A 23,674-nucleotide genomic window follows, 5' to 3' on the forward strand; every position below is an offset into this window, starting at 1 on the left:
AAAACCGATAAGGAAAACTTTTAGAACAGGGGTCCTTAATTTTTTTGTGTTATGGATCCCATTGACAATCTGAATGAACCTTCTCAGAATATTATTTGGAGGCATAAAATGGAACACAGAAGATTGCAAAGGAAGCCAGTTACATGACACATGCAAGTGTGTGTATGTGTGTGTATCAAAATATTTAAAAATAGGTTTATGGACCCCAGTTAAAGAATTATAAAGATTCATCCCCCTTCTTTGAAGAGGAAGTAGCAGTAGCAGCTCTGTGTCCAAGATTCTTGAAGAAAAAATAATCTCAGAATATTTCTGCAAAGAGTTCCTGATGAAAGTAGCAGCAGTCTTTCTAAGTCAGAAACCATATGGAATAGAATGGAGTAGGTTTTTATTAAGCACCTGATAAATACTAGGAAGTGTGCTGTAATGCACTTTACAATTATCTCAATTTGATCTTCACCAGCAAAGTGCTATGATTGCTTCCACTTTACAAATATGAAAACTGAGGCAAATAGGTTAAATAACTTGCCCAGGGTAACACGGCTGGTAAGGTTCTCAGGCTGGATTTGAAATCAGGTTTTCCTGACTCCAACTCTGTTTGTTCTATCCATTGTTCCATTTAACTGCCAAGCTGTCTTTGCATGTTCCCTCCTATTTGTCAGAGTTTGTTCTTTACCAGATGGAAACTTTAATTTTGGGTGATTTTAGCTCTTCATTTTTGAAATATGTAAGACCCCTCCATACTGGTGGGTTACATGATTAAATCACTGGTTTTGTTTACAGTTACAGAATATTAAACAATTTCATTGTGCCTGCTTTCTGAGGACAAATTCACAGAGCTAAGTAAGTCACAGAGTAGCTCAGTTGCCTAGACTTGTTCAGATTGGTTCCCAGTAGCTTAAACTTGTGCTCACTGCTTTGCTGTCTCTTCTCTGAACTTGCTTTTCTAAACACAACAAACAATCCACCTCCAAAGAAAGATCTGATGAACTCTAAGTGCAGATTGAGACATACATTTTTTCACTTTCTTTATGTTTCTTGCTTTTTTATTGTTTGGTTTGGTCGTGTTTTTTTGTTTTTTGTTTTTTTGGTAACATGGCTAATATAGAAATGTTTTGCATGACTTCACATGTATAATTGATATCATATTATTTGCCTTCTCAATGAATGAGGGAGGAGTTGAAGGAAGGGAGCGAATTAAGAACTCAAAATACGTTTTAAATGGTTATAAAATTGTTTTTAAAAAAAGGATAAAAGCAAGCACAACAAACAGAACTCCTTTGTCTGAGATCTCTTAGCTTTTGTGTGCTGCATTAGTAATTTCCCAAAGAGTCTCTCTCCCAAGGTTACTGACTTAACAGGTGTGGCCACAAAGTAATAAGATTAGTTTGAGTGTTTGGTTTAATAGACAGAGAAGGTAAGCAGTGCTTTTGGAGCTATATCTTTGAAAACCTATGCATTTAATCCCCAGCAAGGCTACCATTACTCAGGACACAACTATCTTGTGAAGAACTGCTTTCAGGACCCCTTTCTGATCATGCAAAACAAAAAATGAAGTCATGTTATATTACATTTATACCTGATAAGAAGGGCAGAAATTGATTTTCATTCACTCATTTGACCTTTATACCAACCTTGAGCAGCAGGTTAACAATTGGAATTGTTAGCCCCATTTTACAGATGTAGAATATGAGGCTCAGAGATGTCTTATCAGTCAATCACTGCTAAGCCATTAAGATACAAAGAAAAAAGGCTCATCATCTAAGGGGGAACAATATGCAAACAAATTATGTGGAAACAAGATATTTAGAAGACGTTTGAGATATTCAACAGAAGGAAGGCACTAGAATCAAGGGAGATTGGGTGGATTTCTTGTTAAAGGTGGGATTTTAGCTGGGACCTGAGAAAAGCCAGAAGATAGAGATGAAGAAGGAGACAATTTGAATTATGAGAGGGATAGCTAGAAAAAATGCTCAGACTGAACATGGAGTGTCTCATGGAGGAAGAAAAAGGAAGCCAATGTCAGTGGAGAAAGGAAGGGAGGAGGATTTAAGATGAAAGAAGGGAGGGAGGGAGGAAAGGAGGAAAGAAAGAAGGAAGGAAGGAAAGAAAGAAAGGAAGGAAGAAAGAGAAAAGAAAGAAAAAAAGAAAGAAGGAGAGAAGGAAGGGAGAGAGGGAGAGATTGAGATCTAGGAAAGTAGAGGTGGGAGATTATGAAGTGTCTGATGCCCGTGGCTCACAGCTATGAAATGTTACAGGAAGAATGAGAGTGTACCTAGTTACCTAGCTATTTACACATTATTTCCCCATTAGAATGTAAAAGTAGGGAGTATTTTTGCTCTTTCTTAAGATTTTTGAGTAGAGAAGTGTTATGAGTCAAAAAGATTACTCAGGGTAATGAATGATGAAGAATGGTTCAGAGAGAATAAAGATTGTAGGCAAGAAGTCCAGTTAGGTATCCATTAGGCAAGAAGATGCAGATGCATCTGACTTCGACTGGCTCAAGTTTTAGGTCTCCAAGCCAGATATTTTGGTACCACCTAAATGCAATTTCTGTAATTGAATCAGATTGGCAAACCCCAAAATGACCTGTCAATCTGGTGGTCATGTAGATCCCTAGCTTTGCCAGCCAAATAAAATACAGATTGGTTCAAGGAAATAGAAATTTACTTCAAGTCTGGTTGTAGATGGAAAAGCCCTCCCAATGGGACTCATGTTTTGACTGTGGCCTTCCATTTAATTCAATTATAGGAAAACATAATTAATTTAATTTAATGAATAGTTTCTTGTTACAATCCTGAATCCAGATGAAAGAACTCAAGAATTTTCTCACTAGAAATCCACCCCAAAGCTTTGCTTCAGTGCCCTGACATTCTTTGTTTGTCTTACTTTAGGGGAGACAGTTGAATGTTGTATACAAAATACTTTGGCTTTGAAGTCAAAAGACCTAAGTTCCAATCCTAGACTCTTCCAGTTAGTATCTCTGAGACCTTGGACAGGTCATTATCTCAGTGGTCCTTACTTCCCTTCTCCGTATAATAAGAGGGATTCACTAAATGACTTCTAAGGTCCTTTCCAGGATCTTAGACCATCTTCCCTACTATCTTGAGAGGTGTCTACAATAATACCAAAACAAAGGTTCCCAAGTCTCAGATGGTTTGGCAAACCCCATGCAATATTCAATGATCAATTATTAAATGCCCACTGTGTACAAAGAACTTTGCTAAGTATGGAGGGAAACCAAAGGCAAATAAGACATAATGCTTATCTTTGAAGACCCTATAATCTAGTTGGCAGTTAATACATGTACATAAGTAATTGTGAAACAAATAGACAATAAGAGTATAAAAAAAATGCTAACAGACTTCTTTTAAAATCATGATCTTGAGTTGCTTATGAGGTGTAGGGTCTAGAAAAGGGAGGTGATAATCTCTCCATATTCTACGTTAGTCGGACTATGTATAAAACCTTGTCACATTTTAGGAAGGACATTAAGTTAAAGGGAATCCAGAGAGGACAATAAAGATGGTGAAGAGCCTCAAAGAGCCATTATCCCAGATGAAGACTGATCAAAGGAACTGTTTGCTTTCCTTGGAAAAGGGAAGTCTTGGCAGGAACATGATGTTATTTTTTGTCAAGTATTTTACAGGTTTCCATGTAGAAGCAGGAATTGACCTATTTTGCTCAACCCCTGATGAATAAGTGAATATTTATTAAGTGCCCTTAATCTTCTAAGTGCTAAGGATAAATACCAAGAGAAAAAGGAATATATTCCCTGCCTTCAAAAGGCTTATGTTCTAATCAAGGAGGATTATGTGTATAGAGTAATGGTGATCTGAGAGAGGAATGGAGAACTTAGAAATACATTCGGCTTTGGTAAAAAAAAGAAAAAAAAAAAACAACTTACAGGTCATTCTATCAAATAGCAGAACTCTTTGGAGGAGATTGGAGGGAGGGAATTCCCACTTAATAGACCTATGGGGAAAGCTTCGTGGAATGCACTATCTTTGGAAAACAAGATTATAAAAGACAGAAAAGATTTCACCAGGAGGGACAGGAAGGAAAAGGTTGGGAAATGAGTTACTGTGCTTTTCTGCTTTCAAAGTATGGGTATTATAGAGATGCATCCAAAGATGACCAAAAGAATCCCATTTTTCCTGATTATTTAGGTCACTTGGTGGTGAATCAAATGGCCCGTATAATAGCAACTCAGCAATCTTCCTAAAATCCCAAACATAGTTGTACATTTAGTATATCTCTTAGTCATAGACGTAATCTTTTTTTTCTTTTTAATAGCTTTTTATTTTACCAAATCCATGCAAAGATAACTTTCAGCATTCATCCTTGCAATACCTCGTGTTCCAAATTTTTCTCTCGCCCCCTCCTCCCATAGACAGCAAGCAATGCAATAGAGCTTAAACTACATAGACATAATCTTTAAGAAAACTGCACAGTCTAAAGTGGAGTTGAATTTTGGGAGCCAGATAGAAAAGCTAAGTGGTTTGCGAGGCATTTTGGTACATTACAACAAATGTTTTTTATCTCATCCTTGTGACTCAGTATAATAAGTAGAGTCTATGTAAACTGGCTAAGTTGTTCCGGACTATTTCTTAAATCCAATATATGCTTTTAAATAATTATTTGCTATGGCATAATGGAAGGAGATTGGGATTGGAAAGTTTGAATCCTGGCACTGGCACCACTTGTGTGCCATTTACCAAGTCTTTCTACTTCTTTGACCCTCTTTCCTTATATTTTAAAACAAGAAACTTGGACTAGATGACTCTAAAGTCCCTTTCAGGTCTAAATTATTGGTCTTTGATGAGGTATTTTGATGTCATGATACATAGAACTTTGGATTTATAGTCAGGATGACAAGTTCAAACTCAGGCTCAAACACGCTGTACAAATCACTTAACTTTTCTCAGCCTCCGTTTCCTCATCTATAAAATGGGACTAATAACCCAGGGTTGTTGTGTGACTCAAATAATATTTATATTTATATTTATAATATAAATATTTATAGAACCCTTTGCAAATCTTAGTGCTGCATCAATGCTAGCTTCTATTATGTAGCATGAATTACTGGACCTATCCCCCCCTCTGCCTGAATACTAATCAGATTGGTAAAATATATATTCTTAATGGGTTTTTAAATATAAGACCTTATCTTCAGGAGGCTTGTATGATTAATGTTACTGTGTCGAATATTCATAGCTGTTTTTCATTTGTGAATTAAGGGAAAAAAGCTTAAGCTATAATTACATTTTGAAAAATAAACTTAAGCCTGTGTACTTAATCTTTACATCATACTGGCACTGTGAGAGCTGGACCTTCTGCTAATCCAAAATATACTTTAAAAAGAAGTAATTTATAGGCATGTTACTCATATGTCAGTCAGATAGGTTTCACCCCAGTGCCCCTGGGAATTGAGTCAAAATTAGATTATTCATAAATGCTTAAACAAAAAGAAACAAGAAAAATTCAGTTTTCCTATGTAGGGGGCCCAATGAGGTGTAGAATATTTTTCCTGGAATTAAAAAAAAAAAAAAAAAAAAAAACTGTGAGGGGAAAGGGGGGGAGGGGAATCAAAGGCTTCATAGTAAAAATTGTCACTTCTTTTGCTGTATTGCAATTTTGTCTAACTAATGTATTTCCTTCACTATTTCCAATATTCATCCTCTTCCCCTCTTGCCTTCTCCTGTCATTTCCCTTGAACCCCATGTTAATGTCTATTTTGGGAAGGACAGGAGGTACAAGGAAGAAAACAGTAAATTGATAAGTGGAGGTCTTAGCATTTTGAAAAGTAAATAAAATGAACAAAAATTAAAATATTTTTTAAAAAAGATTAGAAGTCATAGTTGCATGAATTTGTACCTCACTTTCCCCACCCTGAATCATGTAAGTACATAATTTAATTTTGGACTTTTTTCATAAGAAGATTTTTCAATCAAGGTTTATAACCCAGAGGCAATCTAATGCCCATTTACTCAAAATCTATCACCCATCCTTTGAAACCTTGGATGAGTGATTTGGTTCAAACACATTAATCCTTCAAAAGTTTTACTTTTTATGACTCAGGCCATACAGAAGCATAGGTTTGCCCTTTTTGCCCCTTAGGAAAGGCAGCCATAAAAGACACTTCCAATGACTTCACCAGAGAAGAAGGCTGAAGATGAATATGATTTTTAGTTTCCATCTAGGGATCAGCAGCATTTCCTCAAGCAGTTACTTAGCAGGAAATGTGACCAAAATATTCATTTAAGACATATTCACGTGATATCACTTACCACTAAAAACAAGAAACACTTTCCTAGCAAGAAACTCACTCCACATCCTTCAGAAGTGGTTTTTGACCCCTTCTTAAAAATTTCTTGGTCATCCACAAGAGTCTATGTGAACTTCCAACTTCTTACCAAAAAAAGAAAAAAATAATAAGAAAGCTAGCAGATTATCTTGTGGTTAATGACTATACTATACAAGTATTCATCTCCAAAGTACCAGTCTCACTCTTAGGATCTCTCCCAGTCTTAAAGATAGGTGAACAAAGAAATATGGAAGAAAAACCCAGGAAGTGAAGGCAAAAGACTTACTCCTACTGCTTTTCTCAAGTAATTTGGTTATTTGGAGAATCCATCTTTTTGATTCCTCAGATCATTTCTGTGATCTCCCTGGGCATCTTCACCCACTAAACATACAGAGGAAATAAAAAAATTGAAACAAGATTTCCATGGGTAGTCAGAAGATGTGTTCATAAATTTGTAGGAAAACCAATTTCTCATCCTGGTGCAAAACCCTTAGACACTCTTAGTGCCTTCATCAAAGATTTCAGTTTGATGTAGCAGAATTTTCATGGGTTTTTTGGGGTTAAGTATCTTACCCAAAATCACACCTAGTAAGTATCTTGAGATCAGCTCTTCCTAACTCCTGGATCAGTGTTCTGTTCACTGCAGTAGTTAGCTGCCCCTTGTAGAAAGATCACTGAACTTGAAGTCAGGAAACTCCAACTGAAGTCCTTTCTCTAGCCAGTTACTAGCTATGTATTCCTGGCCAAGTCACTTAGCTTCAATTTTCTGCTCTTTAAAACAGAGATGATAATAATCACTTCTATTGTATTTCACAAGATTATTGGGAGAATGAAATAAGATCATGTACATCAAGCACCTTGCAAAATTGTAGAGTACTATTATGTGTCTGCTATTATTGTTGGGATTGTTCATCTGAACAAGGATGGAGCCTTCTAAAAGGTCTTTTTCCTTTGCTAATAATCTCGTTATCCAATAAGCAACAGCCATTTCCAGTATCACACTGATTCTTACATGCCCCCTCCCTCTTCCAACTCAGGCAAGAATAAACACCAGGCAGGGATTCTTAGGCTAGCCCTCTTCCAGTTCAGGCAAGAATAAACAGGCAGAGGTTCTTAGGCTAGCCCTTGCAATTCAGGAAAGAATAAACACCAGGCAGAGGTTCTTAGGCTAGCCCTCTTCCAGTTCTGGCAAGAATAAACGCCAGGCAGTGGTTCTTAGGCTAGCCCTCTTCTAGTTCTGGCAAGAATAAACACCAGGCAGTGGTTCTTAGGCTAGCCCTCTTCCAGTTCTGGCAAGAATAAACACCAGGCAGTGGTTCTTAGGCTAGCCCTCTTCTAGTTCTGGCAAGAATAAACGCCAGGCAGTGGTTCTTAGGCTAGCCCTCTTCCAGTTCAGGCAAGAATAAACACCAGGCAGTGGTTCTTAGGCTAGCCCTCTTCCAGTTCATAACACCAGGCAGTGGTTCTTGGGCTAAAGGGCTTCAAAAGGGACAGAGCTCAGAGGCCTTGCTCTGACTTGGCCTTTTGGATTTATCATGAAATGGCAGAGGAAACCTTCACTTCTCAAATGATGTTCACAAATAGGGATCCACCACACTTGTGACTCTCGGGGAGAGCCAGCAACCAGAGAACTCAATCTTGTTATGACTTAATAGCATATTCTTGTTTTGTTTTTTTTTTTATCTCCATAAGCCATTGCTATTCTGTTTTCAAGGGATAGGACATAGGAACTGGATCCCTGATTTTCCTCGGTACAGGGATCCTAGATTGTTAGACATCGCTCGGCAGGGATAGCCTTTAAGAGTTGCCTAGAGCACTCCTTGACGGCATCATGGAGCCAGTACGTGTCAGAGGTGGGACATCTGGGCTCCACAGTTAACTTTCTCTACAATAACAAACAATTCCTTTCACCTGTGATTTTCTACCTCTCAAATTAGCTCCTTTCTGATACAGTACCTGTGACTTGTGAAATGCAGCCCCATCCCTAGCCCTCCTTCATAAATTGTTATTCCTGTTCCTACGTCCCCCTTAACTGTAAATAGCATGGTTGGTCATGAGCAACTACCAAAGTCATCATCAAATTTTGCTAGGGGTCTCTTAGGGTCTCAATGTTAACCCTGTTTAACCAGATCAGGAACTAGTAAGTGACTTTTTTCTTAAAGAGGAATGCATGTTATTGGATTCCTTTTATAATTTTGAAAACTCATTAATTTTGGGGGGGTAGGGTGGGGAAGGAAAATTACAATCTGCGATTTATTAGTATAGAGAATTTCCAGTATGGAAAAAACCTTCCACTAATGAAGATAGCAACTCATCTGTAATGATCGTCTTGGAGAGTTTCTTGATTCACTAAGAGTTTATGTGACTTACCCATAGTCACAAAGTTAGTGTGTCATAGAGAATACTTGAACCCCAGGCCAACTTTTCTATCTATTTTATAATGCTAGTTTCCCATGAATAATTCCTGGAGTGTGTGTGTGGGGGGGGGGGGGGGAGATGAAGAGGAGGAATTAACTGAGAACTGAAGATAATGGGACTTCTCAAAAGTTTAAGTTTTGGAGTTACACTCCCCCAAAAGTCTCCCTTTCATGTTTCCTATGGCTTTTGCTCTATTAAAAAAAAAAAAATCTACTTTGCTTTTAAATTGCCTGAGGGAAAAGAGAATAATTGCTTAAATGAAATTTAAAAATTAAATTTTTTTGTTAATTAGCATTTGTCTTCCTCTCTGCCCATTGTTAGGAGATTTAAACATCAGGTTATTTATTCTCTCCTTGCAACAGTCTAGACCAATGCCTATGTTACCACATAGGGCTAATAGTGATGAGTTACAAGGCAAATACTATGACCACCCAGCTTCTCTCTTTCCAGACCTGGATACCGAATATGTAAATGCCCTCCAGGGGAGCCTGAGCTTGCCTTTAACCCCACAGCTGTCCATTACCTTCCCTTGTATGAAAAATGTGATGTCCCTCCATTCCCCACCCCTCCATAAGAATAACAGTGCTGGTGGTGAAGTTGCTTCTCATTTTAGTTTGGAGGAGCTCGGAAATGAGACCTTATTGATTGCCAAATCATGCAAGGCTCCATTTACTCTGACCATCAACTCCCAAGTTTCTTTCTCGAGAGAGAAAGAGGTGGAAAAACATAGTTTATTGGCAGCAATTTTATGAACAGCACCAGAGCTTTGCACCAGCCCTGGGTTTGCATGATGAAAAATTGCAAAACAAGCAAACATATGTATAAAGGGGACAAATTAATCTTGGGACACTTCCTTATTCATTGTCAAGCATCTGACACCATTTCAAGTCTACCATTTGGAACGGTATACTTTCATAAAATGGTTAGCATTGGTCCGTGTCCGCCGTGTTTCCTATTGCACTTATTCTATTAAGAATCCACTTTAGTTTATTAGCTTTCTTTTTCCTGGCTCCCCCTCACTTCTAAGCAGAAATTTGAACATCAGGACAGTTTGATCCTTAGTATTTTACACAGGCTCCCAAAGCATAGAACCTGACTGTACCTCACACTTGGGGTTTGTATATTGTATTAAGAACATGATGCTGAAATCTCTTCCTGGCCAGTCATGAGTTGGATGAATTTTATTACACGTGTCCTATATAAAGGGGCGTGTGTGTGTGTGTGTGTGTGTGTGTGTGTGTGTGTGTGTGTGTGAGAGAGAGAGAGAGAGAGAGAGAGAGAGAGAATTAAAAGTTAAATAATTTATCTTTCAAACTTATTCTTATCTCACTGAGCATACCAATACTGACTTTTTTTTTCAAACAAGGTAAGCAAAATATTCCTAGGTAATTAACAATCACAAAAGCTCCTGGAACCTTAAATTTGGATTTTGAACCCATTTATCAGCTGTTCTTTGGCTACAAAAGGAGCAAAAAAATGTACCTTAGTCTTCTTTTCATTTTTTTTTTTTTTTGAGCAGGGAAGATAGTTCTAAGGGACAATATGTATCAAAATCAAGGGAAAAAATTACAAAAGATGGTCTAGTTGTACTAGATCTCAAGCTATATTAGAAAATGATAATTATCAAAACAATATACACCACCTAAGAAATGTTGTGGTATTCAGTGGAATACATTAAGTAAACATTACCTTATATAGTAAATGACCATAGTAATCTAATATATGATAAAATTCAAAGATCCAAGCTTTTGTAATAAAAACACTTAAAAATAATCTTTGATATAAAACTATTAGCAAGCATTATCTGTAATGGAGATAAACTAAAAGTCTTTCCAGTACAATTGGGTGAAACAAGGATACTCATTTTCACCTCTATTATTTGATATTGCACTAGAAATATTAGCCATGGCAATAAGAGGAGAAAAAAAGAAATTAAAGGACTTAGAAAAAGAAATGAAGAAACAAAATTATCACTCTTTTAAGATAAGATGCTAATACTTGAAGAGAACCAACTAAAAAAAAAAACTACTTGAAATTAACAACTTTAGCAAAGTTGCAGGATACAGAATAAAGCCACATAAATCGCCAGCATTCCTATATGTTACCAACAAAGTCTTGTAGCAAGAACTAGAAAGAGAACCTCCTTTTGATATAAAATCCTTGGGAGTCTATCTACTAAGACAAAGCCAGGAATTATATGAACACAACTATAAAACACTTCACACTAATACAATCAGATCTAAACAAATGTAAAAATAGTATAATTGCTTGTTGTAGGCCAAGCAAATAAAATAAATATGATAATTCTACCTAAATGTATTTATTCAGTGTCATATCAATCAAACTATCAACAAATTATTTTATAGAGCTAGAAAAAAATAGCAGAATTCATCAAAGAGAACAAAAGCTCAAGGAATCAATGAAAAAAAAAAAAACTGCAAAAGATAGCAGTCTAGTTGTACCACATCTCAAATTGTATTATAAAGCGGTAACTATCAAAACAACCTGTACTGCCTAAAAAGTGGAGTGCTGTTCAGTGAAATAAATTAGGTATAAACTACCTTATAGTAAATAACTAATAATCGAACATATAGATTATTATATAACATTATATAATAATAAATGGTGGTTATTATTATATAATAATAAATCCAAACTTTTGGACAAAAACTGCTGGGAAAACTGAAAAACAGTATGACAGAAACTAAATATAGACCAACATCCCAAGTTTCTTGAAATTGTCTTAGATCACTATATTGCTGAGAAGAGCCAAGTCTGTCATAGTTGACCATTATATTATCTTGCTGTTACTGTGTACAATGTTCTCCTGGTCCTGCTCACTTCCCTCAGCATCAGTTCATGTAAGTCTTTCCAGCTTTATTGAAATCATCCTATTCATCATTTCTTATAGCACAATAGTATTGCATTTCATTCATATACCATAACTTCAGCCATTCCTCAATTCATGGGCATCCACTCAATTTCCAATTCCTCGCCACTACAAAAAGGGCTGCTATAAATCTTTTTGCCCATGTGGGTCCTTTTCCCTCTTTTATGATTTCTTTGGTCACAAAGAAAATACCATGGCTCTCATTGCTGACATCTAGGAACTGACAAATCTTTTCTATCAAAGTCACAACTTCTAAAGGCAGGCAGGGCCCAGAGAAGACTCTACCTTTGCCCTGGTAGTAAGTAGAAATGGATCTAAGGCTACATCTAATACAGAATTGCTTAAGTGAAAAAGTCAGTTCCATTTGAGCAGTGTACTATCAGGTGTGCAGAAACTGTCCTTGTACTTCTGAAAAAAATATTCAGGAATGTGTGTGTACTATAGTTTCCTGCCTTTTCTACCCCTAAAAGAGATGCCCTAAAAGTGAGGTAGTTGTATCAGAATCCTGCAAACAAAATGGTAGGCAGAGAGTTTGAAGCAGGTGGAAGGAAAACATTCATCATCCCACTTCTTCCAAAAATGATTTTGCGTTGGAAATCTTAAGGCATGGTAACAAATATTCAAGGAAAGCAAGATAAAATAATGCTTTTGTCCATTTGTTTTAAAATACATAGTTTTTAAAATCTATCTTCCATTTCCCCTGCAATTTTAGAACATTCTCTACTTGAGATGCAAACTGAGTCCTTCTAGGAAGATGTATAACCCTGTTCTGCAGCAGGCTTTGGGCTTACAACACTTAAAAATTACACCTATAATTCATTGTAGCTACAGATAGTTTATAGATCATCAAATAATAAGGGATGTTAGGGATTATCTAGCTCAGCCTCATCATTTAACAAACAAGAAAAGTGAAGCCCCAAAAAGGTTTAAGTTCTTGCCCAAAGTTAGATTAGTGGCAGAATCAAGATTAAGTTAATTGAGCTTAATTTGTTGCATAAGCATTTGGAAGAAAATCAGTCCATCTCATGCAATCCTTATCCAGACAAGAATCTTCTTCATCCCTTTTCCCAATATGGGGTCCTCCAGCCTCTGCTCAAAGACCTCTAGTGAAGGGAAAACCTACTAACTCTAAGGCAACCCATTCCACTCTGGGAAAACCTTAATTGTCAGAAAGTTCTTCTTTACATTAAGCTAAAATGTATCTCTTTGCAGTTCAACTTCTTGCCTTCAAGTTATTCCTTCTGAGGTGAACAGAATATATCAAATCCCTCTCTATAGGACAGACCACAAGATATTTGAAAGTGACTATTACTTTCCCCCCATCAATCTTCTCTTCCTCTATCTTAACATCATATGCAATCATCTTGATCAGCCATCAAATATGTCCATGCTCTTCCTACAAGAGCATGTCCAGATTAAAAAACAGACTGCAGATGTGATCTGATCAAGGCAAGCAACAGTGGAGGAACTGCTCTTCATCCAGTCTAAGATTGATTTTTTTTTTTTTGGCAAAAAATTACATGCTTGACTACTAGGGAGCTTTCAGGCTACTGAAATTCTCAGATCTCTTTTCAAATAAACCTACTCTATCATTGCTAGATACCAAAGTTGATGGACTAGAAAATTGGCTTCTTAAAATTTAATATTTTTCAGAAAGATAGACATGCAGAAATTTGTTCATAGTTGAATTAAAAGAAGCTCTTTCATATCACAATAATTAAAAAGTAATATAGCATCACCCTTTTGATATATCCCAAAACAATGATCATTTTGGTGAAAGTAGCATGAAAGCACTCCCAGAAAATATTAAATACCTATGGTTTTTGGCAGACATTAATGTTGAACATTAGAAAGCACCTTGGGAGTCAGGAGACCAAAGTCCAAAGGAGACTTTAGTCCAAAGTGCCAACAATGAGCTGTGTGACCTTGATTCAATTAACCTCTCTGGGTTTAGTTCCATCTTCTAGAAAACAAAGCAATTGATCAAGGTGATTTCTCAGTTTCTCCAAGGCCTAAAATTCAAGAAGTCCATGTCAGATTTATATCCTCTTTAGTGGCATTTTAGTAACACCCTTTCTTTTTCCACATGTTACTCTCTGTTATTCTTAAACAAGCCATCCCACAAACTACTATTGGACCCAGAGCATCGTGAAACCTAATAAGGCTGAGATTTCTTTCTATTGCACAACACCAGCCTAGAAATAACCAACAGTGGGTCACTCTGACCACCATTTCCTTGCTGTATCACAGCCTTGGCTGGCAGTCAATTCTAAGACTTTTTCCCCCCTAATATAAAAAAAAAAAAAATTCTTTCCCCAAGTACTCTGCAGTTTTCCCTCACCATCTTGTCCACAACAGAGATGTAGTAGAATATAGCAGAGGGGGAGAAAAAGAACAGGAGATAGAGTCAAGAGAATCTCATTTCAAATCCTGGTTCTCCTGTAGTAGTCTATGACATTGGCTGTCACTTTCCTTCCCTAGGCCTCAGTTAACTACTCTGTAAAATGAGAAAGTTGGATTTGATGATCTCTGGGATCACCTCCATGACCTTCTCCTGTGATACTGTTTTCTTTCACTCTTATGAAACTTGGCACTTTGATAGGATCTGTTCCCCAACAATCAGGATTGGGGCTGTACCATCCCAATGGGCATTTATGGAATCAAACAGAAAAGGAACAAAAAATAATAAATGGTTGATTCACATATTTCTGTCTTTTGTCAGTTTATAAATTTATACGTAGGTAGTCATGAGCAGGGGATCTGTTAGGAAATGTCTGAAGACAGACTCATTTAAGGGATGCTAAGGGAAGCTAGATGATGCAGGAGATAGGGCACCCAGCCTGCAGAAAAGAGAACTAGAATTCAAATCCAGCCTCAGATGTTTACTAGCTGTGTCATTCTGGGCAAGTCACTTCACTCTGTCTGCCTCAGTTTCCTCATCTGAGACAGAAGTGGCAAAATCACTAATATCTTTGCCAAGAAAACCCCAAATGGGGTCGTGAAGGCTTGAACACAATTGAAATGACTGGACAACAAACGATCTATGGAATGAGCTTCTCTTTCCCCCTGAATCTTCTCTTTTTGTGAGTCAGTGGATGCAAAGATTTCCAAAAGAAACCGAGCTGTCATGAGATGAGTAGGATTTAGAACTAGAAGGAGCCTCATGGACCATCTCTCTATTCCCAGCTCCTTCATTTTCTTGCTGAGACAATTAAGATGGACATTTACCCACAAAGGGCTGGTGCTGAGCATTTGAGATGAAATGGTAGTTTTGTATTTTCAAGATTCAAAGGGGCTACTTCGTTAGGAAAACCCTGTAGTAAAAACCACTGAGCTACGGTTTTGCAAAGGTGCGTCGCATGTAAGATCTGACTAAGCCCTTAGGAAACATCTAGGTCAACCCCTCTTGTCCCCTTCTATAGGAGGAAACTGAGACTTATGGAGGGGAGCCCCTCGGTGATAGAGCCAGCGACAAAACGGAGACTCCTTGACCTCTAGGGCCCTCTGCTCTTTCCAGTCGTCACATGCCTCAGATTATTGTCATTCTTGGTGGAAATGCTATTTCTGGCTTAATAGTATGTTGTATCAAGAAGCGATCCAAATCTTCTTGTAACAGGAACAAGTTGCAGTCCAAAATACGCACCCCCAAATTAGCAGTTCAGAAATGCTGTGCAAGGGAAGGTCTTTACAATGGGAAGAGAAGGTACCAGAAGTTGGAAGGGTTACAAATGGATCGTTCTGCCTCTACCCCAGGCCCCCACTTCCTCCCAAATGGCTCTTCCTTTCTTTCTTCTAAACTTCCTCCCACCCCTGAAAAAATATACTGTTACTTAACCCTAGCTACAGCGCCCAAATGAGAGCAGAGAAACAGTCCTTTAGGCAAAGGGAATTCAGTGTTAGGCTCAGAAACAGCTCGTGGTTGGGGAAGGATCCACGGACTTCTCTCCCGTTGTGGATTGTAAGCTCTCTCAGAACTCAGCCTGTGTCTTATTCCACATACGCCCTTAGCACAGTGCCTTCCCTTGAGCCGATACTCCAACCATATCCATTCAGAAAAAGTGTGGGTTATCAATCAGACAATCCACCAATTATTAAGAACCTATTTAGTGCAGGGCACTGTTCCAAACATGAGTCAATGGCTCTGGAGCTGCAGTCTATCAGTCCCTGCCCTAAAGCTTATGTCTTAGAATAGAAGACAACATATTTTTGTGTATATATGTACATGCACGAGTGCATTGTGTACACACATTTGTGTATATGTGTGTGTACAAGATACGAATTAAATAAAAACATAAATTTAAGGTAATTTGGAATGGAGAGACTCTATTGCTTGCAGGGATTGGGAAAAGCCTCATGAAGAAAGCAGGATTTGACCTGAACTAGAAAGGAAAGTGAGATGCTGAGAAGGAGGGAGGGAATCCCTTGAAGGCACTGGAGAGTGGGTGCAAAGGGGCGAAGGCTGGAGCTGGGCAGTGTGAGGAGCAAGGAGAAAGCCACTTTGGCTGGATGTAAAAGGAGGGGGTGCAGGGAAGCCAGGAGGGTGGAGAAGAGCCTATCCGGGAAAGGTTTAAATGCCAAAGAGAGGAGGCTCAAACTAAAGCCACCCAGTGGAAAGAGCCCCGGCTCTGGAGTGAGACCATCTGCAACTCCCAGCCTTTGTGAGCATGGACATGTCTGTGCCTGGTTTTGTACCTAGACCTCCTCAGCACGGCAGGGAGTCAAACTACACTGTCTCCAGGACACCTTCTAAATTGGGGTCTTATAAAAAAATAAATTCCTGATTTCTTCTGTTGCTCTTTCTCCCCCTCTGTCTCTGTTTTTTCCCCACTCCACTGTTCCCCTTTACCCTCTCTTTGTCTCAGTCTCTCTGTAAATCTCTCTCTTTTGTCTTTTTCTCTCTTCCCTTCTCTCAGTCTCTGTTGCTATCTTTCTCTCTCCTTACCATTTCTCTCTCCCTCTGGTCTCTCTGTCTCTCTCCCTCTCCTCTCTGTCTCTGGCTCCCTCTTTCCTCTCACTTTGTGTTTTTCTCTCTTCTCTTCTCTCTGTTTCTGTTGCTATCTCTCTGTGTCTCCCCCCCCTTCCCTCTCTCTCTCTCTCTGTCTGTATATATGTGTTTGTGTGTGTATATGCACATACACATACACATATACAGTTATTGGATTCATTAACTGAAAAACACATATATATGTATATACACAACTATCTATACCGTATCTACATATATGTATGCATATTTCTTTTTATAATTAATGAATCCAGTAATTGATCATTATTTATTATTTGTGGCACTCCAGTGGAATAGTAGTTCTGAAAAGATCATTGAGAGAAACCAGAACCCCATATTTGGAAGGGGGAGTTTATGAGGACTGGGAGAGGAGAACATTATGAACACCAGGAACACAATGATTCATTCTGTCATTCCTTCTTCCTCTGCAGCGATCAGGTTTGGGCGGATGCCACAGGCCGAGAAGGAGAAGCTGTTGGCCGAGATCTCCAGTGATATCGACCAGCTGAACCCAGAGTCTGCTGATCTCCGAGCCCTGGCAAAACATCTGTATGACTCATACATAAAGTCCTTCCCTCTGACCAAAGCCAAGGCGAGGGCGATCTTGACAGGAAAGACGACAGACAAATCAGTTAGTTCTCTTTTGCTATCTTCATTGGTGGGGCGGTTTTTCTCTTTCCTTTGAGTAAATGATTTACCATGTTCACACACACATATACCATCTCTCTGTCTCTGTTTTTCTGTCTCTGTCTCTCTGTCTCTCTCTGTCTCTGTCTCTCTCTGTCTCTCTCTGTCTCCGTCTCTCTCTGTCTCTCTGTCTCTCTCTGTCTCTGTCTCTCTGTTTCTCTCTCTCTCTCTCTTGTCTGTCTCTTTGTCTCTGTCTCTCTGTCTCTGTCTCTCTCTCTGTCTCTCTCTGTCTCTGTCTATGTCTGTCTCTCTCTGTCTCTCTCTCGCTCTCCCCCCCCCTCTGTCTTCCTCTCTCCTTCCTTCTCTCCCTCTCTCTCTTTCTCTCTCTCTTCTGCTCTTGACTGTTACATATTTCAAGCTGAGTCTGAACACAGGAAATGTTTTTAGATAGGGTAAGTAAACATGCAGAAAAGGGGAAGGGAAAATCCAAGTTCACCTAATAAAATCCTTGAGAACAGACCTCTAGCATTCATAGGTCAGCTTAACCTTAAGAAAATAATCCCAGTCTCCTCATCCTCCTATCCCTCTTCCTCAGCTGGGGAATATGGTCGTCCTTTTTCCTGATGACAAAAGATTTAGCCACAACATCCCTTTAAGCAGGAACACCTGAGCAAGAGCCTTGGTAAAACATTCAGCATACCTTCCTTTTCTCAATAGAGAGGCGGTGGACTACCGATACAGAATGAGGCATATGTTGTCAGAAAGGGCAAATAAATTGGCTTTCTTGCTATATAGAAGGATATTTATTAGAAAGGGGGCAATCCTTGGGTAGTAATGATATAAAAAAGAATTGCTATATTTTAAGGGCATACGTAGAAAGAATAGCTCTCTGAAAGACAGAGATTTGGGGAAATATAGTTGATATACAAAATGAAATATACCAACAATTTTTAAAGGCATGCAATATATATCATGTCTCTCAATAAAACCTCAGAACCTAATATAAAATGTAAAAATTAAGTATAAAAATGCTTCCCAACTTTTCTGCTACTATCCATTTCATGGAGTGGTGCTTCATCAATTCTGTCAGGAGAACTTTAAGTCAAATTCACTTAGCAAAAGGCATTAATTTTTAGAGGCTGGGAATATAGGATTAGGTAGGAAATATAGTATGAAAGTTTGGCCAGAAAGTTGAGATTCCTGGGTTCTAGTACCATGAGTACCACTAATTAGTTCATGATCTTAAATCACATTTTTCTGGGCCTCAGTTTCCCTATCTGTAAAAATGGATTTATAAGGTGATTGATTGGGGGAGACCTCAAGGGTTCTCTAGTGCAACCTTTTCAAGCCCAGTGAAGTTGGGATCATATAGGTAGAAAGCGATAAAGGAGCCCCAGTTCTCCCTCCAGAACAATGGCTTTTCCCTCCTTACTGGCTTGAGTTAATTATCTGAGCTCTCTCCTTGTTGCAGCAGTCCACAGACTTTGAACTGTGTCTTGGTTGTTTTTCATTCACCAGAAAGATTCACTTTCTCGTTAACTTGATAACCCAGGATGGAACACCTTTAATGAGCAAGAAGAAATGGTGATTAAATGAGATTCTGCAAAAGGCAGAGCTGCTTCCTGGAAATAACAAGGAGCAGCAGCATTCAGTTCAGCAAACTATGCTAAGCACATCCTAGCATAGCAAAAATGCAATTTTTCTTCCTGTAGTAATTATACTCCATAATATTAGAGAGTCTCAGTATCTGATTGGAAAGCAAAAAATGGCTAAGGCAAAGTTAAAATCTAACCCGCTCCTAGAGAGATATCCACATGCTGTGCATGCTCAGAGTGGTAAATATCACTGGAGGATCCCCACCCAAAACAGACATTTTAGGGTGACTCTTCTGAAGCCATTTATTTTTAATCATGAGTTCCCAACAGACCGAGGCATTTGTAGCTTAGACGGGGCAATGTGGTCTAGTGGAGGAAAGGGAAAGGGAAGCAGGGCTGGAACTGGAGAAAGGAAGCCTTGGATTTGACTCCTGGCCAGATACCATTTCTATGCTACGTGACCCTGAGCAAGTCTTAATGTCTCTGCACCTCAGTTTCATCATCTACCAAATGGGATTACAATAGCACTTAACCGTAAAAGATTGTTTAGAGTTTTAAACAAAAATCTATGCAAAGAAGGAGAATTATCATTAATTTACCTTAGTGGGTAATATAAGATTTTTTTTCAGTACATCTCTTTGTACTTCAGTACATCTCATGAAAATAAGTGCCCAACAGGCATAGTTCCTTGAGCCTGATTAGATCTAGAACCTAAGACTTGGAACCATGGAGGTATCACAGTGTAATAGATAGTGGACTATATTTGGTTTGGAACCTGGATCTGCCACTGATAAGCTTTGTGATCTGAGTTACAGTTTATTCAGTAGCAAAATATGGGTACTGGACTATCAGATGGTGTACTTTAAAACTCCTTTTAGGAATAGATCCTGAAACCCTATGGACTGGATGGACCCTTTTTATATTGTTCAATCATTTTAATCATGTCTAACTATGTTGGTCTCATTTGGGGTTTTCTGACAGAGATATCAGAGTGGTTTGCCATTTTACAGATAAGGAAACTGAGGCACACAAGGTTAATTGATTGGCCCAGGGTCACACAGCTAGTAAGTGTCTGAGGCTGAATTTTAACTGAGATCTTGATTCCAGACTGTATTTTATCTACTGTTCTAGCTAACTGATTCTAAGGAAAAACCTTAAGCCCCTCATTTTACAGATGGGGAAATTGAGGCTCATGTAAGTGATGTGTTATATGACTTGGCTCAAACCAGAAGTCATCTTCAAGGAAAAAGTAACCTATAATTATAGAGTCATTTTGCCAAAAGACAAAAATCATGGTGGGTTGACCAGACTGAATATGTAAATGAGTCCGTGCTGATTTGCTCCAATAGGGAGGGAGGAATAGATGTGAGACCAAAACCCATGATTCACTTGTGTTTGGTTTTTCCCTGACACAGTCCGAGCCTGAGTCAAACTTAAGCTCCGGAAACATCACATTCATATGTCTGGTCCATTGGGATAAATGTCTCCAATGTGTTTGGATTTGGGGTTGTTATTGTTGAGATGTAGCTTCTAGAGTAAGGCTGGCTAATGACAGACCCTCCAGGGAGGTCTGTGTGGCCACAGCAGGAGCAGAAATGCTTGTGGGTATTCATTAAACTCACCTAGAAAAACGCCATGATGATCTTATGAAAATGGACAGATTTTGCCCCCTTAGGGTCTAGAAACCTATTTTAAAAGAGAATCGGACATTGGGAAATTTTCCTGATGATTCCTTATGGAAAAGCAGGATTTGTCCAGTGCTAGTGTTCCTAGAAATATGCATCAAGGGAAGTAAGACCAAGAAGCAGTTCCTTCTAGTACTTCCTTGACCTCATTGAGTAACCCAGGATGTAGATATATTGACCTAGACAAGCTCCAGCCTAGACATGACAAGAAGATTGTCTATCTATATAGAATTAACCGAGGTACAGCCATCTCACTGACTTCGGCTTCTTTCACAATGAATGCCTTTTTCCTTAGCAGCAGTGATGGGTATTGGCTGGAAGAAATGTTGGTTTTCCACAGTGTCAGTGGTAAAGTTGGACTGGCACAACTAATCCATGTAAAGTAGTGGATTTATATTATAATTAAATCAAGTGGTCAATTGTTTAACCAAAAGTAAAGTTTTGTTAAAGGAGATACACTGTTTAAAAAAAAAATACAGAAATACATATCTGGGAGTTCTACTGTCTGTCCATCATAGGAGGAAAAAAGAAATCTCTTTATTTTATATTTTGGAAAGGGTGACTAACCAAATATTGACTGCTTCCCAGGCTCTACTCAAAATAAATGTAATTCAAATTCCAAAAGTCATTATTAAGGAAAAAAAAAAAGCTGATATTTTCTGGTCTCTGGCCAGATAAGAGAAAGGTACACAGGAAGGATATAATAGAATTAGGACTTAGAGATGTGAGCTGACCAAATGTTTTACACATCTTTTTTTTTTACTCCTTATTCCATCCTTAACATTTATCCCCACATCCCTTTGTCCTTTTTCTTCTGCTTTCTCTCACCATATAAGACATTTAGAAGGGTCACTTGAAAGACACTAGGTAGACCCCATATTGAAAATCCTTTCACCTAAGACCTGTCATAAGGCCTGAAATTCCACCATTAGAGATCCTTCAGCTTTAGAGGGATTTTCCTATGAAAATGTTTTCAGATGTAATTTTACTCCCTTAGATGAAGTTATTATGATAGCAAGAGGGTTAAAGGTGAAGGACAAGAAACAGATTGAAGTGTATTCAATGGGAAATTAGAAAAGCCCAAAAGAAAACTCCATCCACTTTCTAAAGTTGACTAGAGCCAGGCTGGCTTCCAGAAGCCCTCACCTTTTCCACTCCTCCCATTCCAGACCTGCTAGCTCCATCTATAATCAGAGAGAATGCACAGCTTCTGGGAGAGTGGCAAGTATAAAAGGGGTGAGGGCAACAGTAGCAAATACATCATGATAGAGAGGTCAGAGCTATACTTGGAGTCCTAGGAGGAGCTTACTTACTCATAAGAAAGTTTCTTACCCTAGTCACATACTAGTTATGTGACCCTGCATCAGTTACTTATACAATCGCTGTATTTACATAGCACTTAAAACCAAGTACTTTGCAAATATCTCATTTTTTTCTTCATAAGCAACCCCAAGAGGGAAGTGTTATTATTATTATCCCCATTTTACAGATAAGGAAACAGAGACAAACAGGTTAAATGACTTGCCAGAGATCACACTACAATTAAGGGTCTGAGGAAGGATTTGAAGTTTCTTGATTCCAGGTCCAATGTTTCCTCTGCTGCTCTAGATGATGTCTCTTTCTTAAATCTTGGTTTTCTTCTGTAAAAGTTTGAGTAATAGAAATTTTGGACTTATTTTACAGGGTTATCATGAGGATAAGATGAAATAATGTCTATAAAGTGCTTTCCAAATTTTGAAGAACTAGATATATGCCATTTCTTATTATTTTTGAATTATTTATTATTCTTCCTATTATTATTATTATTATTATTACTCAGGCATCTAACATTTCAGTTAATACAACTAGTTGCTTCCCAGCTCTCTTAGACATTTCTGAGGGTGATACAGACCAGGCTCATATCATTTCATTTTTAAAACTCACTCTGGGGTAAATCCTTTGGCAATGAACCACTGCAGACAATTTGAGATATTAACGGCTCATTGTAAGCTTCTCTTTAAACTATTGACTAGCCCCTTGGAAACTCCAGGACCCAAGCGGAGGAGCCTTGCCTCTGCAGACCAAACTCCCATCAGGAGTGCCCTGGGGAGGGGAGAGCTGGCAAGAGTGGGGGTCATGGAAGCAGGAGGGAGGTGACCCAAAACTAAAAGAGCTTTATTCCCCAGACGGCCAAAGCTGAAGTAAAGCTGTTTGGTTTCTTGCTTTCTCAATATCCTGCAAAATCACATTAGACAGCAGGAGAATGAAGTAGTTGCAGAGGGAGGAATATGGGAGAGAAAAACCAGAAAGTCATTTCCAAAAAGACTAGCAGTTCATTCTTTATTGACACAATCATGTTGTTCTTTTAGTTGAGTCTATCTCCAGGGTGTTTTTCTGTTATCTTTTGGCCAGGACTTATGGAAGTAGAGATCGCTGCCTGGAGAGGAAACAATTTGCAGAAGTCGGGGCTCCTTGGAGGGTGGAGATCACAAAGTGGTTATAGCTGGTGTGGTGGAGCTTTTGGAATCCCACTACACGCCCTGTTGGGACTGAGATCATTACTGCTGCTCAGGCCAGGACGAGAGAAGCCTGCTCCCATAACCCAGAGCCCCAGGAGGAGGGAGGGAAATTAAAGTGACTTTCTCAGAGGAGCCATTGGAAAAATTTACATTACTGCTCGCTTTCCCATTCGTGGTCATGACCCCTCTTAAGAGATCCTGTTGATAATAGCCCTATCAGTCCTGGACTTTTTTCCCCCTTTCTGTTATCAGGAGATCTAATCAGTCAGAGAGATCGTAAGATCATACAGCTGAATTGGGAATCAGAGTAGGCTTTGTATCACAGCTTTGCTTTTTACAACCTGTGTAGATTTGGACAAATTACCTTCTCTCTGTGGGCCTCAGTTTCCCCATTTGTAAAATTAGAGAATGTTCCACATGACTGCTTTCATCTCTGAAGCTGTGATCCTGAGATCCTGTGATCAATGGAGTCTTTCTCTAGGTCCTCAAATCCAACCTTCACTTTATAAATCAAATTAAAGCGAGGAAAATGAATGCCTCATCAGGATTAACCTAAATAATGCAGGCTTAGAATTAAAATTTGAACACAGTTCCTCTGACTTTACAGCCAGTATTCTTTGCATGATATCAGGCTGTTTCCCAGCAAATGCAA

At 38.6% G+C, this 23,674-nt stretch overlaps 1 protein-coding gene across 5 annotated transcripts in view; it reads left to right on the forward strand.

Annotated features, from left to right (window-relative positions):
- PPARG (peroxisome proliferator activated receptor gamma) overlaps positions 1 to 23,674 on the forward strand; it is a 164,654-nt gene that overhangs the window by 109,511 nt on the left and 31,469 nt on the right. For all 5 annotated transcript variants that reach the window (XM_051982534.1, XM_051982493.1, XM_051982514.1 and 2 more), the window contains one exon: positions 17,049 to 17,248. In XM_051982534.1, coding sequence (XP_051838494.1) covers positions 17,049 to 17,248 — 200 coding nt within the window. The remainder of the gene's footprint in view (positions 1 to 17,048; positions 17,249 to 23,674) is intronic.

This window comes from Antechinus flavipes, chromosome 1, assembly GCF_016432865.1.
Source record: "Antechinus flavipes isolate AdamAnt ecotype Samford, QLD, Australia chromosome 1, AdamAnt_v2, whole genome shotgun sequence".
In the NCBI taxonomy this organism is placed as follows: Eukaryota; Metazoa; Chordata; class Mammalia; order Dasyuromorphia; family Dasyuridae; genus Antechinus; species Antechinus flavipes.